Genomic DNA, 18,084 nt, shown 5'->3' with positions numbered 1-18,084 from the left:
TACCATGGTCCTCTTCAAGAACAAAGGACAAACAAGAATAGGGAGCCTACTACATGGTGAAGCAGCCCATTTTGTTTCTAGAGAGTTCTTATTGTCAGAATTCTTCTTTACAGTGAAAGAAAATCTGTTTCCTTCTAATATTCAGCTACTGTAGGCAGATAACACACTAGTAGGAAAGAATGACAGTAGAGTACTTTTACTAGAGAAAATGTAGGGATGTTAACTACTCTTTACGACAGGATGATGGTAGTTTACAGACATTATTATAACCTTGTATAATTAAAGCTCAGTTACTATCCTAATTTCACAAATTTAAGCCTCTTAATTAAAAACAAACACAAATCTCAATTACATGTTGGAAAACAATGCCTTTCCTATAAACATGGATTAGGAGAAAATAGCTTCAGAGCTAATCTTCACTGAGCTGTTTTGTGTAAAATTTTAAAGACCAAAAAGAAAAAAAAGACCTATAATTTTGTTCTAGTTGAAAGCATAACTTCAGCTTAAATCACATGGGCATTTAAAATTAGGATATATATACACACATGCATATGTGCATACATATACGTGTACACATACTTAAGTGTGTGTATCCATACACACATGATCATTTCTATTTCCACTCTTGAGTACCTTGTAGAATAGTACGATAGCTTATTTTTTAATCATACTATGATCATCCAGAAAGCCCAAGTACAGGTAAGGCAGACAATCTTTATTATCTTTTAGCTACAGAAACAGTATCAAGCAAATTCTTTAAAACATGATTTCACAAGGCATATGTTTCTGTGATTACTTTTTAAGAAACTGAGATTCAATAACATCACTCAATTACACTAGTACTTTGATCACTCTAGTACAATCTTCAAGTATAAGAAAAACAGCATCAAAGTAATAGTTATGAGATAAATTTTGATGTACCAACAGTGGTACACTACTGCATTTAAACTGAACTTATCTTTTTCTAATATTCATCTTAAGTTCTTAAACTGTCCTTGTTATATAGCTAAAATACAAACATGCAAATATCACCTTATGCCCCATTAATATTTACTATTATCACTCAGCCTTTTTTCAAAAACTCAATGTACTAGTTTCACTCTATAGGTTTAATCAGTCTTAAAAGACAATTTGCATTTGCAACCTTATTTTCTTGCTTAGACAGCAGACTGACTTTGCATTTGGTAGCCCAGCTGTGTGTATACTAATTTAAAGTCTTTACTTCTCAATATATTTTTCTACATTTCACAAGCCCTGAGTTATTACATAACCTGCTAATGAATGTACACTTTACATTTATAACTTACTCTATATATTTTAAACATCATATAGGTGGATTTACAAATGTCAGTTAATAATCAGAACAATAAATACAACTTAACTAGGTATGACACTAAGAACAAAATTAAATGTGCATATTTATCCCTTCTTTAAATATTTCTCTAAGTCAAGTCTACAATGGTAAATAAAATCTACTTACAGTAAGAACTTGATTTAGCAAACTTCTACATGGCTTCTGCTCATTTTGTTTTTCTCTTAAAATTAAGTACCACTGTGTTATATGCTCTAAATTGTAGACCAACTGCTTTTACTCCCATGTCCACAACCCAAATTATAAATGCTACAGTTTCCAAACCAGGAGGAAGGCACCAGCAACGTGGCAACTAAACAGAATGCAGTACATAGAGGGTGAACAACAAATATTTGTTGAACACAGAATGCATGATTTCAAAGACAATTATTATTGAATCAGTATATCTGTTATTATTCTATGGTGAACTTTATTGGGCTGGAGAAATCAATCCACCAATATTGTTCAATTGTTAACTTGGAATTTTGAAATAAAAGGCAATAAATCATTAAATAATGACTTTTTAAAAGTTAATTCTAGTTACTATATAACAGTACTCCATAAAAAAGAAAAACATATAATACTTATAGTATCTTACATGTATAACCAAATGAGGCACTGGTAATTATTGAACTAAGAACTTGGGTTAATTTATACAGACTTATGCAGGTAGAATTCTATTTTTCCAACTCAAGAGACTTTATTGTCCCGAACTTAATTCCTCCATCTCCCTGGATATATACTGTTAATGGAAGGCTGGTGCAAATATAAATACAGTATTCAGACATCTTAATGTCTTAGTTTTCTGGGTCTGATATTTTTCTAACTATGCAAATATTTAATTAAAAGTATGCTTTGAGAGCTAATATTAGTTAGTTACAATGGTCAATTTTTACTGTTCTGAAGCCAATTGCACACTTTCACTTCTAGTGCAAAAATAAGATAATTAAGTAATACTATGAATAGTTTTATTCAAGAACATTTTGATAATTTCTTATGTTAAAGGCGCTGGTATAATATTTCCATTTAGTTACAGGATAATAGCAATGGCAAAAACATTGACGATACAGTTCATAGTTTGATTCTCCCATCTTACGGTACAGGTTCCTGAAAAGACAAAATAAAATAAAATAAAATACCAGAAAACACCAAAATAATCAGGAAATAGATTTTTTATGTCTGAATTATTTCAATAATTAAAAAAACACCCTTTAGGCATTTGAAACTCCACAGCTACAAGAGATTAACAGAGACTGGATATCAGTGGTATCCACACATAAGAACAGCCCTTTATACCAAGCTACACAAACTCTGTTGACCGCAGCAGGCTCACTAAGCTGGTTCACTAATTTATAGCTATTGAGAAGTAGGTAGCTGTGGTATTAGATGCCCAGATTTAGAGCCATAGAACTTGAGTTCAACTCCTAGTGACTCAATTTCTTAACCACTTAGTCTATCTGGTTATGTTTATTTATTAAACAAGGAGGGTTGGGCTATGATCTCTAAGGTCTCCTCAACTCTAAAATCCTATGACCTATTAAGAAATACAGGCATATAACTGAACTCTCCTTACATTTTGGATGTTTTCAGAAAACTTTTCTGCCAGCCCTTTTTCTAATCCCAGCCATTTACTCCTGTACTTGGTATAATTTGGTCTTTAACAAGACTTGGCCCAGGCAAAACTCTGTGTCAGCAAAACCTTGGTCTACCCACATTAGTTTGTAGAATTATGTATTTTCCAATAGACTGTAATATCAAAGCCACTAGACATTGCTAAGTAGAGAGAATGAGACCTCCAGTCCCAATTGCAACCATTGTTGAAACTGTTGTACAGGCTCGGATGGTCATTGCTAAGGGAGAAGGGCACTAGATTACAGCTGTTTTAAATTCCAAAAGATTTTGTGATTAAATGAAAAAGTCTTTAATTTTCTGATTTAGATCATATTATGTCTCCATATGTACTAGCCATATGAATTTCTGGATGAGAAGGTAAGTTTTTTCTGGGGCCCATCCCACTATGATGCTAGAAAAAGTAACTCTACTAAATGACTAGATTTCATCTTTTAAAAAAAATACATTTAAAAATTTTTTTTGTTAAATATTTCCAAATTACATGTAAAAATAGTACTTGGTAGACCCCACGAACTCATGTGATGATGCCTTTGTGGTTCACAATCATGCCTGAAGAGCTGTCTCCTCCAACTCTGTTTACAAGTCATACTTTCAGACTTGCATCAACTTGGCTCGTGCCCACTAATGAAGTGAATGTGATTCATTTAACAGATTAGAATGTCATTGATTTGTAGCATAACTCTTTGCTTTAGAAAATCTTGAAAGATGACATTCATGAAACACTGAGAGGAAGCAGTGTGTTGTGAAGTCTGAACAGCATCAAAATATACTCATGCTGTCTGAACCATGTCTAAAATGTTTAAAAAGTAAATAAATAAAATATCCCCTTAAGAAATGCATATTAGGCACTACCTCATATCTAGTATTTTGAAAACTGAAGCTTATCTCTGCTGATCTGTAATTTCCAAAATCTACCTCTCCTCCTTACTGTGTGACCTTGGGCCAATCACTTAACTTCTTTGGGCCTCAATTTCTTCATGTAGGTTGGAGTAGATAAGAGGTATCAAACACACTTACCTTTCTGAGTGCAGCCAAAGCAGATTAAAATGTAATCGGGAAATACTTAACAAAATAAAAGTACAATGGAACATAGATAATGTTAATATGTGGTTTTCTAAGTCTGTGCTGCTGGCAGGGATTCCCATTTCTATTTGAGTTTGACAATGCTGGAGCAGTTGGCCACTAAGTTCCCCTCCATCTTGAAATTTGTGATCCTATGACTCAGCAGAAGGCTACTGGTTCTAGACTGTAAATGTGTTAAGGATCTTGTTATCATGATACAGTCTTAGCTGGCCACTGTACTTTTCACAAGTAATACCAGTCTGCCTGTGAGTGAATTTGTGGCTGTGAATTCCTTAAGGCTCCAAGTCTGTATATGAATCAGTTAATTTACCTGTGCTATATCCAGCTGTTACACAATCATAGGTTCATTTTGGATGCTCTCTCAGAATAAACCACAATCCACCAAGAGTTTCCCCCCCAAGGCTATGGACCAAGATGTAAAATCTGCATGTACTCCAACACTTGCAAAAACTCCATTCCCATAGTCCAGGAAGGCACTTTCAGAACAGGGATACTATCTGAGGCAGTGATCCTGGTACAGCTGTAAGTAGTCAACAGGGGCATGGATGGGATGAGGCAGAGTCTCAGCTCTGTCCCCATCAATCCTCAGCAGCATCTGCTTGAAGTTAGATAAGGAGAGTCTCACCACGTAAAAATAATTCTGCACTATGACCCCTTTTAGAATCTTACTACTTTTATATAATATGATAGAAATAGAAAGGAAATGCACTGTCATAAAAATTTTATTTGGTTTGTATGGATTGTACTTTGATAGAATATCTTTAAAAGCTCTTACCATCAGATGTAGTGTCCCAAAAACATGAGCTGGCTGTGTGTAAACCAGATCCACTCTTCTGCATTACTGCACAAGTAACTAAAAGATAAAGACACAAGATGAGTGAGCTCAAAAACAAAGAGAAGATGTATATATGAAATCAAAAGTAAAGAAGATTAAAAAAAAAGAGACATGAAGTTTTCATACCTTTAACAAAGTAATGTTTGATTTCATAGGTATGAAATCTATAAAAATAATGAATAACAGAACAAATAGTGAGTGGATAGAGAAAATAACAAAACATTAGTTTATTTCAATATTTTAATATTTCAAAAATATTTTATTTCTTTGGTACAGCTACTCCATCGACCACTGTGTATTATGATGCTTCTCTAACTCAGAAGACAGTCTTCAAGAACTGCTGTGGCCAATGAATATCATCACTCCTTGGCCAACCTAGTAATAAACCTCTCCACATTAGCAAGTCTGGATCTTGAATAACATAAAGCTCATTACTAGGCCCAAACTCAAAGCCTTTCTATCCCAATATAAGCTGCTGGAATTATTCTTGACTGACATAGCCTTTGAGAATGCAGGGTCATTTCCATGTAATGTGAGAGTAACAGTGCTGAGGACAGCAGTGCTGTTAGAGGCAACATTAATACAGGGAAAGTATATGGCTACTCATAAGGCTAAATTAGTTTCATGTGTAGTGAGAGACTGACTTTTTTTGCAGAGCCTACAAGAGCAACTGTTAAAACTCCCATGCAATTTGTTGAATGATTAACTCATTCATTCATTTATTCAACAAATATTTGCTGTATGGCTATTAAGTTCACAGCACTGTGGGGGACAGAAATGTAAATGAAGGGTAAGTTCCCACCTCAAAGAGTTTACAATGTAGCAGAGACAATAAGACAGTACCATAAAGTGATTCAGAATGTGTTAAGAGTTAAAAAAGAGTTATAACTAAATTGCTCTAATGGTTCAGGTGAAGGAGCTATCATATCTGATTAAGACAGATTAGGAAAGGATACATGGGAAAGTATAGTTCATGAAAAAGGGACCAGACTTGTAGCTTACACCGAAGGCTAGTACTTTGAAAATTAGTAGTAGAAACAAGCAGGCTTCACAAGTGAAATTCAACTACAGACCATATCTTTCCCACCTAATAGTTAAGTGAAAGACTGGAGAATATAAGGCCTCCCCACAAAAGGCATCTGATATGGTGGAACAAAATGTTGTGTTTCACAACAAGGAATCTCCCATCAGAATCATTCAAGATTCCTCGAAGAAAAGCAGCAGAAAGAACTCTGTTCAATAATGAACATCAGAAAACACATGAGACAGGAAGACTGTATGCTCATCAAAGGTATTCACCACTGTAATGGAAGATATCCAGTCCAGTGTGCAGTTTGAAAAAGGGTTCCCTGCGGGTGCTGAGGTCCTTCAGATGCTTCCGTTTGTGGCTGATGTTGTGATGATGACATCAAGATGCAGAACCACTGCACAACCTTTTCACTCCCAGGAGTTTCCACAGAGGGGAGACCAAGTGGATGCAGAATGTCTAGTACCCAAAATTCAATATGCTTTTGGGTAGTTGATCCACAGAGCTTGTCCACCAGTATGTTTATCTGGGACAAAGAGTAAAGATGGACAAGTTGGGCTCAGAGTTAAACAGGAAAAAGAAAGTGATATGGCTTGCTTTTGGGAAACTGAAAAACTCCTAAGCTCCCCACGAAAGCAAAAGTTATCTTTTCAAAAGTAATATTTTACCAGTGTTGTTATATGGCAGTGAAACATGGTGCACCACAGCCTCCAAAGAACTAAAGATGAGTATCACAGAGAGGGCAAAAAAGAGGGCAGGGCTACAGGGGGTATGAAGTTGCAGCACATAACCAATGAGGAACTCTAAGAACAACAGCAAAGGACTTCATCAAAGAACTGTATGACAGGAAGAAAACATGGACAGATCACACATCAAGTATGAAAGATGACAGCTCAGCAGATTACTTCACTGGCACCCTCATGATATCAAGAGAAAGTGAGGAAAGCCTCCAATATGCTGGATGCAGTTAAATTTTGGAAGAACACAGACTACAGTAGAACAGGAGAGGCAGGCATCACTCAGTTATAATTTGAATTATTGGAGGAAACTCCTCAATCAGAAAGATCACAGACCCATTCAAATATTTGAGAGGGAAGGCTATAAATTTTGCAAAAAGTCATGAGTATCAGAAAGAGTAAATTAGTAAATACAGACCCCACTACTTACCTATATATTTTATACGTCTTCCCTAATTTTACCAAATGTGTTAAGGATTGTTCCACTATAGCTGCAGTCCATTGGTTGACATTATTCTGATTATAATCCACACCGCCCAATATAGCATCTATACACTAAAAGTACAGGAGAACAAAGATTAAATATTGACTACTTAGGCAAATTATGGTAGAAATAGCAAAAGCCTACCTGAAACAAATACTTTTCTAAACAAACTAAACATGTTTAACATATATACAGAGGTAGGCATAAGAGTAGATAGTGTTGGACTTGGAGTCAAATCCTGCCTCAGACACTTACTAGCGTGTGGTCTTGGGCAAGTCTCTTAACCTTTCTAAGCCTTAGTTTCTCTGTTTGTAAAATGTAGGTAATAATAGTACCTACCTCACAGGTTGTTATGATCAAATGAGATGATAGATGCAAGCATTTTGCAAACACTAAAGCAATATATTTATATAAATGCTAGCTGTAATTGTTATTATTACACATACATGCAGGTTATTACATACATATAACCCAGGTCAAAAAACACTGAAGTGGCAGATATGAACCCTGGGCTTCTGACTCCAAGTTCTTCGACTGTTTTTCTATACAACAGGAATTCTTAACCTTTTTTGTGTGTCATGATAGTGTAGTGCAGGGGTCAGCAAAATTTAGCTCACAGGCTAAAGGCTAAGTGCCTGCTTTTGTATGGCCCAGGGATGGGGAACCTGGGGCCTTGAGGCTACATTTGGCCTTCTGAGGTCCTTGGGTGCGACCTTCTGACTGAGTCCAAGTTTTACAGAACAAATCCTTTTATTAAGAATTCTGTTCTGTGAAGTTTGGATTCAGTCAAAGGGCTGCACTTGAGGACTTAAGAGGGCCACATGTGGCCTTAAGGCCACAGGTTCCCCATCTCTGGTATGGCCCAAGAGCGAAGAATGGTTTTTAAAATGTAAAAACCATTCGTAGCTTGTGGACTGAACAAAAAATGGTGGTGTGGTGGTCTTGGTCTAATGAAGCCTATGGACCCTTTTCAGAATGGTTCTAAAATAAAACACATAGAATTACAAAGAAAGTCAATCATATCAAAGTACAGTTGCCAAAATATAAAAAACAAACAAAAGCAATTTTGTGACCCCAGGTCAAGAACTCCTGTTTCTATGAGCATGACTAATTTTGTGAAGTACCTAAAAGATCACAAGTTTCTCTAATAACTTCTGAAAAATTTGTTACAAATGCAGTGTTTCCTACTGAGCCTTTATAAAAAGTCTTTAAGATCCATTTTACCTAGAAGAGAGAACATCTGTTTAAGAAAATAAGAATGCCTCCCCTAGACTGAGGAAATTCTTAAAACACGCAAGGAAAGTGACAATATTCAACCAATATGCAAATTATGCATGTGCAAACTAAAGCTTACCATGGTGCTTTAGGGAATTTATATAAAAAATGATGATGTCTTAATACTGATGTTCTCCCCTCTACTAAACATTAAATCACGACCCTTGAAAATTCCAGTTGGTACAATGCAATGAACAAAGTACATACAACTTACCTCTTTCACAATATTGTGTGCTTCATCAGCATTGAAGCCAATCTAAAACAAATAATAAAATGATAGTGTTTTTGATATAGAATTGTTTTTATTTACAGAATCATAGCTATATAGGCTGAGACCTAGATCTCAGAAATCATCTATTCCACTCCTCTCGTTTTCCAGATAAGGAAACCAGGACAAAATGATTTGCTCAAAGTCATTCATCTGTTTAATAAGTTCAAATTCTTATGTATTGTATTTTCTCAAAGCATGCCAAATCTCAAAAAATAACTGAAAGAACTTCACAGTTTAGGTGTATCACATTTTATACCACAGATGTATTTTAGACAAATATTAGGATGAATTGTTTTGAACAATGAATAACCCTGAGGTTCTACTGTAGAGATAGTCAACTGATAGCAACAGTCAACATCATGCATGCCAGAATTATGTATTCTATTGTGTGGGACAACTGAAAGTTTCTCATATGAAAGGGAAGCTAGGCCCCAAAATTTAGTCAAAGCTTTTAAGCATTAGCCGGGCCTAAGTTTCATTTTCCTGTAAATCATGTGATAGGGTCATACACCTGTTGCCCATCCCCTCCCTTGTTTTGTAACCACCACACCAGCCTTATCTTTGCCAAATAAGGCAATCTTCTAGCTTCCAAGCTTGTTTTGGGTAAAATGTATCTGTTACTTTCTGGGTAGAACGTAAGGTCTCTTACCTCAACCAATGGGGATAAAGAGATTCAGGTTAAAAGGCGGGAGGGTGGGGTTTTCTTAGAATTGTTTTTCTAGGGGTTTATAACTGCTTGCTTGGGGCTTGTATCCTGCCTCCCTACTCCAATCTGCCCTGGGTTGGTGATGCCCAATTCTCGTGCAAGACTTGCTAGAATAAAACTTCTGTTTCTGAGAAACCTCTGAATTTTTATTTGGGTATGTGGTCTCAATCCTACTCACTATGATGTGGGAATCTGGAGGTCAAGTACTTGCCCAAGGTACATAGTAGAGTCAATGCCCATTATAGGGGAAACACTGGTCCTTCTCACACATACAAAATAAGTTTATGACCCCAGGTCAAGATCCCCTGCTCTATGGCATGACTAATTTGGGGGAATCTCAACTCCCCTAGACAATCATAAGTTTCTCATGTTCATGCAGAAGTAGACAAAATGGAATAATAATAATACTGTTTCCAAATACTGATGTCAAAAACATCCAGATCTTTCTTTAATCAGAGACACAGACACACACACACACTCTCAGGTCTCTAAGCTTTTAGAGAATTCAAACATGAATTGATTATAATTTAGAACTGGTCAAAAGTTCACTTGAGACCTCTAATATTTGAAAGGTAGAGCAGCATCTTAAAGGAGTCCCCGAAAGATAAACTTTTAAAGATAAATTTTAAAGGTAACTTCTAAAAATAAATTTTTGAAAATTTTAAATTAAACTAAATACAATTATTTTTCTTACCTTCTCATTGGTGGAAAAACAAGAAGAACAAAACCCTCTTAACAAATATTCACAGTCAAGCAAAATTAATTCCTAAATTGGTCTTGTCCAAAAAATATATGTCTCAATCTGCATTGTGAGCCCATCATTTCTCTGTTGGCAAGTGGGTAACATGTGATTATTGCACTTACTGGAGTTTTTAAGCCTTTCAAAGTTTTTTTTCTTTACAATGCCATTGCTACAACATAAATTCTCATCCTGGTTCCACTCAATTCACTCTTCGTTAGCTAATCCAAGTCTTTCCAGGTTTCCCTGAAACCATGCCCTTCAACATTCCTTAGAGTACAATAAGATTCCATTAGATTCATATACTATAATTTGTTCAGCCATTCCTCAATTGGTAGGCATCTGCTTAGTTTCCAGCAGCAGTAGATAGTGACTATCTCATGTGACAGAACAAAGAACACAAGATATTTAACATAATTTGCCAATATCTGGAAATAAACCACTAAAAATGCAAAATATATGTGGAGGGCATTTTTTTCTCCTTTAGAAATTAATAAACTGCCTATACTAGACAAATGGTTGAAGAATATACACAAAGAGGTCTCAAATGAAAAAGCTATCAACAGCTCCAAATGGCTAATAATTAGAGAAATACAAAGTAAAACAACTTTGAAGTTCCACATTATACCGATCATATTGGCAAATATGGTAGAAAAGAAAAGTGACAATTTTTGGAGAGGCCACTGGAAAACAAGCACACAAATGCAGTATTGGTGGAGCTGTGAATTGGTCTAGCAATTCTACAAAGCAATTTGGAACTATGTCCCCAAATTCACCAAACTGCAAAAACTAACAATACTATTACTACCTCTGTAACCCAAAGATCAAGGAAAGAGGAAAAGGATTCTTATGTGCAAATATTTATAGCAGCTCTTTTTGTAGTGGCAAAGAACTGGAAACTAAGGGGGTACCCATCGATTGGGGAAATAACTAAACAAATTTCAGGGTATGAATGTACTGATAATGCACTCTTAATATGATACATTTGTGTTATAAAAACTCATTTAGGTCATGGTCTCAGAGAAACCTGGGTAGATTTGGATAAACTGATGGAGAGTAAAGTGAACAGTATCAGAACAAACCATTTATACAATAACAATAACATAAAGAAAAAGAATTTTAGATGACTTGACTGACAGTGACCAACCTAGTTACAGAGAAATAATGATGAAGCATGCTACTCACTGCCTGACAGAGACTCAAGGTGCAGATGGACTTAAGAAAAAGATTTACCTTTTTTTTTTTGACACAGCCAATGGGGTAATTTGTTTTGCCTAACTATGCATTGTTAAGGGCTTTGTTTTTCTTTTACTATTTCAAGTGGGTGGGATGGGAGAGTGAGGGATGGATAGGGTACCCCTCAAAAGAAGGAAAAGAAAGAAAAGTGAGTAATTGAAGCATCTTTTAAAAAGAAAAATGAAGAGTGAACAGAAAGCCAGAAAGCAGCACAGACAAGCAAGATAGCTATAAAAGCTACAGTTTGAATTATTATATAATTAAAAAGAAAAGCAAGCTGTATATTACAATATATATCAGCAGTTTCATGGACAATCTTCTTTTTTTCTTCTACTATTTAGAAATGCTTATTTGGTTTTGTTTAAACTCAAAATCAAAATAAATATATATTTTTAAAATTAACTGATGCAAAATGAGCAGGACCAGATAAATGCTCTACAGTAACAACAATATAAAGAAAAAACAACTTGGAAAGACTCTTAGAACTCTCACAGCTCCTGATCAATGGGTGATGGTGCCCAAGATTAAGAATAAAGCATACAGTTTTAGATATGACAAATGTGTAGATTTAAGCCTGTTTGTTACTAACATTGTATTTGCCCTTTTTTTTATTAGAGATGTAGAAGCTAGTTTAGGTGATGCAGTGGACAGAGACCTGAATTTAAATTCGACCTCAGACACTTACTAGGTGTGTTACCCTGGACAAGTCACTTAACCCTGTTTGCCTCTGTTTCCTTTTCTGTAAAATAAGCTGGAAAAGGGAAATGGCAAACTACTTCAGTATCTTTGCCAAGAAAACTCCAAAAAGGGTCACCAAGAGTCAGATGCGACTGAAAAATGACTGAATAACAAGAAGGAACTAGTGAAAATGTTGCCAAAAAGAAAAAAAATAAAGACACTGCAGCATCTTTTAAAATGCACAGAAGAGAAATGAAGAAAGTTCAGAGAGAAAAACAGATAAGCAGTCAGTCAGTCAACAAGCATTTAATAAGCAGTTCCTATGAGCCAAGCAAACTGGCCACAGAGAAACTTCAGGCAGGGAAACCTTTAAGAAGGTATAATACTAGCTTTAAAATGAACATACTGAATTTATTATATGCTTTTTAAAAAAGCAATCTATAATTAATCGATTTGTGGCTTCACATATAATCCTCTCTGTATGAAAATGTTCTTTCTCAGTCTCTGTTTCCATCTCTCATGTTTGTTAAATTAGCACTAAGTTTATGGGAATGCTTCCTTCATTGATTCACTGCATACTCTTAATGTGATACAGGGAATACATTCAGAAAAACCTGACTGGAAATTAACTTCAACGACAAAATTCCACAGTTGAATAAATGAAGAATATAGTATTCCACAAAACAAAGGATGCTCTTCTCAAACTAAGATTTTGATTTAGTTTGAAGTAATCAATTTGATCAACTTTGATCAATTCTCTTTCAAAGCAGCAGTCAAATAAAAAGATATTTATCAAGTATCTTATGTGCCCATCAGTAAACAAGCTCAGGGAGAACTAAAAAAAAAAATCAAACCTATCTGTAATCAATCAATCAACAAGCATTTATTAAGCATTTACTGTGTGCCTGGTACTGCACCAGGCACTGGGGTTGCCCTCAAGAAGCTTACATTCTCTCAGTAAGGAGCTTATTATTATGATCATGTTGAAAGACAAGTCTTACATAAATAACTTATTAAACTATTAGGAGAATACTAATCTGCCCCTATCTGGCTAACCTTGAAAAAATCAATTATTCAATTTAGTTCTCTTCTCTGGGTTTTACTTGCCTTAACTATAAAATAAGAGTGCTGAGCTACATGATCTTTAATGTCCCTTCCAACTCCAATAGTTTATGAAATATTCAATGCACTACCAGGGGTGGCACAGACTAAAGAAGCTCATTGCTGAGTAATCAAGGTGAGCTTAAGGAGAGCTCTATGGAGGAAGGCCTTTAAGGAAAGGCAGTATAGAGGTCATCATAACTGGCATTCATTTACATTGCACTTCAAAGTTTGCCTAGTACCCTGTGGGACGAGGACTACTATTATTCCTACTTTACAGATGGGAAACTGAGATTCAGGTAAGTTATTTGATCTGCCAATAGTTAGAATCCAGATCTTTCTGACTCCCAGTACAGCACTCTATCCACCAAAGTGTTATGTGGGAGGGGAGGAACCTTTGAGCACTGGTATAGAGAAGAATAATAAGGATAAAAAGAGGAGTTCAAAAAGAATATAATGGTCTGTGGGTCAGTCAGGACACCACAAATGACTTGAGCAAAGGGCTCTTGTTTAGGGATAATGTGAAATAAAACTAGACAGGTAAGGTGAGAAGAACTACATTACAGGAGTCTAGAATACCAGGCTAAGAAATGTATACTTGATACAATAAGGAGCTATTATACTATTTTTAAGATGACACCTCTTTGAATTGCTTACAATCCAATAAACACACTAGGAAAAGTTCCAGTACATGTGAAAGAAATGGGTGTGTTAGTAACAGTAAAGGGATAACAAGAGGAGATGGAAAAGATGTTAAAAAACATTCAGGCTGCAGCTACAGTAATAAAATATCCCTGATTTGGGAGACTGAGCTGAGGAATAAGGGAAAGGGCACAGCTTGGCCTGGCTAATATTCTATAAAGAACTTTACTTCAAACTCCTAGTCAAAATAATTATCCTGTAGGGTTCCGCTAGTTCCCATACTAAAACAAAATGTGAAAGAGTATGAGAGCTTACGTTCTCTAAGTACAGACAGACCTCTTTGGGACAGTTTTCTTCAAGTATCTTAAACTTTGATGTGAAAAGGGACTACATGTGTTCTGCTTGGCTCTAGGGGTCAGAACAAGTATCTACTGGTAAAAAGTTGCAAAAAGTCCAAATCTGACTTAGATTTGACCTAAGGGAAAACCCCCTAATGACCAGGGCTGTGCCAGATTGGAACAGGTTACCTTAAAGGTCATGGATGTCCACTCCCTTAAGTTGTCAGTGATACTGTAAAAAGATTCTTAGGTATAAGTTGTACTATTACATAATAACAGTGATATAGAAATTGAAGGCTTGCTAACTACCCCAATGAGAATGGTATTGTAAGTATTATTTTAGGATCAGCAAGGTTAACTAGCTTTCCCAAGGCCATGTAACTGGTATTCAAATTCAGATTTTCTTTCTTGTCTCTAAGCCCAGTACTCTTTCCCCCACAACACCGTGTCTCACCAGGTGGCTTCAATGGTCTCTTGTGGTTACGGGCTCTACACCACTGTCATGGTATGAAGGTATGCCCAGGGTACGAAGAATGGAAACTGAAAAGAGAATACTTATAGGTAATAATATCCTGCAGATGCCCCTGCCTGTGCTGACTGCGCCTAAGCCCTGAAAAACCACAGAGACGAGACTGAAAAACACTCAAACAAGCATGATCTAAGTATCCACACGAAAAACTAAGTAAATAAAGAATGATGTTGTAGGAGTCTGCCTAATCAAGACACACTCAGGATTTAGATCAATATACCTGCAAACCCTTTTTTCTTAAAAACAGAAAGTCTTTAATAAATTGAGAGATATTAATTACTCATGATAGGCCTATAATAATAGGCCAAAGTTATTATACACAAACTAAATTAATTTAAAGATGAAAATATTTGATCTTAGTTTTAAAAAGACAAGTTGATCAACAGAATAGATTAGGTAAACCAGACCCAAAAGAAATTAGACACAGTAGCATTGTGTTGATAAATCCAAATATACCAACTTATGCCTTTCCTATATGCCAAAAACTGCTGGAAAAATTGGAAAGGATTGGCAGAAATTAAGTTGACATCTTGGCCATGTACCATAATAAACTCCAAATAGATGCATGACTTAAATATAAAAGATCATATCTAAGAAGAACTTCAAGGACAAAGGAAGGAGATACCTTTCACAACAATGTAGGGAAGGAATTTTCTATCAAACAGGAGATAAGAATAATCATAAGAGAAAATGGACAATCCTGATTTTGTATAATTTAAAAGCTTCTGCACAAATCATCAGATAAGCAAAGAGGACAAAAGAAGAAAATAGCAGTTATGGGTGGGGATTATTTGTAGATTGCTAGAGATGTGAATCTCTACAGCCACTCTTGAAAATTATTTAGGATTATACCACCTCCCCTAAAATCATAAAGCTCTACCCACCCTTTGATCCAGTATTACTTCTGTTTGGCATGTTTTCCAAGAAGCTCAAGAACAGAGGGAAAGAACCCATATGTAAAAGAAGATTAATACTCTACTTTCTGTTGTAGTAACTGGAAACAAAATAGATCCCCATCAGCTGGAAACAACTTGTATATGAAAATAATGTAATTTTACTGCATCATTGAAGGATAAATATGATGGCTTCAGAGAAATATGGGAAGAGCTGTATTTACTGAAGCAAAGTGAAATGCAGACACAGGAAAACAATTCACAATCATGAAACAATTTAATACATACTGAAGAAAAAAACTACCTTGAAAGACCTCAGAATTCTAAACAAAATACCAACCAATCATAATTTCAAAAGACTGATGATGAAGCATAGCTCTCACCTCTTGGCAGTAAGGCAATGGACTAGAGGTACAGAATGAGACATCAATTCTCAGGAATGGTCATTGTGCTGATTTATTTTGCTGGACTATTCACATGTTACAAGGCAGAGCTATTACTGGAGCCTGCCGGCAAAGATGGGTCAATGGGCAGTGACAGACATTGGTGAAGTGCTTTTAATGACCCCCCAAGCTTCTTCCTGAAACAAAGACCCATTTTTTAAACATCAAAATTCTGCTGGTTATGGAAAACTAGTCTCTGAAAAATTAAATGTGGGAGTCACCAGAAATATAATAGAGAGTGTGGGTAGAACAAACTACATTGATTACCACTCAAGAGCTGTGCAAGAGAAGTGGCATAAAGGATTATCATCAATATGCATGAAAAGGAGATAGGCCAAACAATGTAGTCATAGTGAGGGATAATTAATGGAATGCCCACATACTCCCACTGGCATCCTTTGATTGTCCAGAGATGAAAAGGAAGGCCCTCAGCACACTGGGTGGGAGAAAAAAAAGGACAGATTCACACAGTATAAGACATGGGGCAGCTAGGTGGATAGAGCACTGGCCTTGGTTCTGAGTTCAAATCCAGCCTCAGACACCTAACACTAGTTGTGTGACTTTGGGCAAGTCACTTAACCCCAATTGCCTCACCCCCCCCAAAGAAAAATAAGACAATGACAAATACTTGACAACTCTAGGTTATCACTGAATCACGTGATTTTTGCAAATGTTAATGATTTGGTAGATTACTCAGTCCAAAATACGTTAAATTTGCTTCTATGTCAATAGATCAATAAGTATTTAAATTGCTTCTAGTTCTGCTAGTTAAATAATTGTTCAGAAGTGCACAACTAATACTTTGTTAGGTCAGAAAAAACAAGTGAACAAATACAGAAGCTGTATGTCTTGAACACTTTTCTGAAGAGTTATGTGTGGATTAAAGGGTTGAGCTCACCAACAAAAGTAGGTGGCATGAAACAACTCTAAACTCTCGTCAAGTGAGTTTAGAAGAGCTTGACATTTCTATTTAGAGTCTTTTCTTTCAGTTCTTTAAATTGTTATTACACTTGCTTCATTCTAAAAGCAGCTTGTTGTGGGTCAATCATGTCCCACTCCTGGGGTTTTCTTAGCAAAGACACTGGAGTGATTTGCCATTTCCTTCTCCAGCTCATTTTATATTTAAGGGAACAGGCAGAAAGGATGAAGTGACTTGCCCAGCATAACTCGACTGTTAAGTATCTGAAGCCACATTTGAACTCAATCTTCCACTATCCACTTCGCTACCAAGCTGGCTCAAAAAGTGGCCTACAAAGTTCAAACAAATGGCATTTTAAATCTCATTGATAAAAGCCTCTAAGACTCACGTTTTGTGGCACAAGCATGCCAACAAATCCAGGAAACAACACTCATTTTTTTTCGATTTCTAAAAGTGAAATCTGTAAATGAATAGGCATAATTACCCAGAAAAAGATTTTTTTCAAAGAGATTTACTTTTTGAGATTTACCACCTGGCGTTACACGGTTGCTATTTACTACCTGGGAAGCCCCGGGCTGCCCTAGGACGCCGCGGGGCAGCCGGGCGAGGGCAGGTGGCAGCCCAGCTGCCTCCACGCCCACCGTCCTGAGGTCACACCGCGACCCGCAGGGCCGGTCCCCGGCGCTTCTTACGCGCCTGCGTCAACGCTGCTCTTTGGAGGCTGCTGGGGGGGTGGCCGGTCTGGGTGCCGGGGTGCTCGGGGAGACCGGGCAACGACCACGCCCTGCCGCAGGGGAAAAGGGCGCCCGGCGACCGGAAGGAGGGCCGTTCCCCCCTCCCCCGCCAGAGGTCGAGCGGTCCTCGCGCCCTTCCCCCGTAGGGTACGCGGCCCCCCGCGGGGCGCGCGCCCTCAGCCCCGCCCGGCCCTGCCCGGCTCAGTCCAGTCCAGCTCCCGGACCCCCTGGGAACACGCAATGGGGCCAGTCCAGAGAGAGGACTGGAATCAGGTGGTGAAGGGGAAGAAGATCACGCGGCGCCCCCCGGGGACAGCTGTGGAGGGGAGTAAAGACCCCAGAGTGGGGAGGGGCGGTACCTCTTCGTGGTGGGGCTGATATTCCTCCATGGCGGCGGCTGCTCTTCCTGAGGGCGGGACCCTGGGGGCGGG

At 37.1% G+C, this 18,084-nt stretch overlaps 1 protein-coding gene and 1 long non-coding RNA gene across 5 annotated transcripts in view; one reads left to right on the top strand and one right to left on the bottom strand.

Annotated features, from left to right (window-relative positions):
• LOC110203148 (uncharacterized) overlaps positions 1-9,536 on the top strand; it is a 25,431-nt gene extending 15,895 nt beyond the window's left edge. For all 4 annotated transcript variants that reach the window (XR_013482893.1, XR_013482894.1, XR_013482892.1 and 1 more), the window contains one exon: positions 5,178-9,536. This is a non-coding gene — a long non-coding RNA (uncharacterized LOC110203148). The remainder of the gene's footprint in view (positions 1-5,177) is intronic.
• DYNLT3 (dynein light chain Tctex-type 3) lies at positions 695-18,084 on the bottom strand. The gene is made up of 5 exons (XM_078146586.1): positions 18,013-18,084; positions 8,639-8,680; positions 7,104-7,220; positions 4,842-4,926; positions 695-2,458 (listed from the first exon to the last, which is right to left on the bottom strand). The coding sequence occupies exons 1-5, from the start codon at positions 18,040-18,042 to the stop codon at positions 2,382-2,384; spliced, it is 351 nt and encodes a 116-aa protein (XP_078002712.1). The 5' UTR covers positions 18,043-18,084; the 3' UTR covers positions 695-2,381.

Source organism: Phascolarctos cinereus, unplaced genomic scaffold, assembly GCF_003287225.1.
Source record: "Phascolarctos cinereus isolate Bilbo 61053 unplaced genomic scaffold, phaCin_HiC Scaffold_726;HRSCAF=1367, whole genome shotgun sequence".
NCBI lineage: Eukaryota > Metazoa > Chordata > Mammalia > Diprotodontia > Phascolarctidae > Phascolarctos > Phascolarctos cinereus.
The sequence above is the reverse complement of the archived record's forward strand: the minus strand, read 5'-3'. Positions and strand labels throughout refer to the sequence as shown.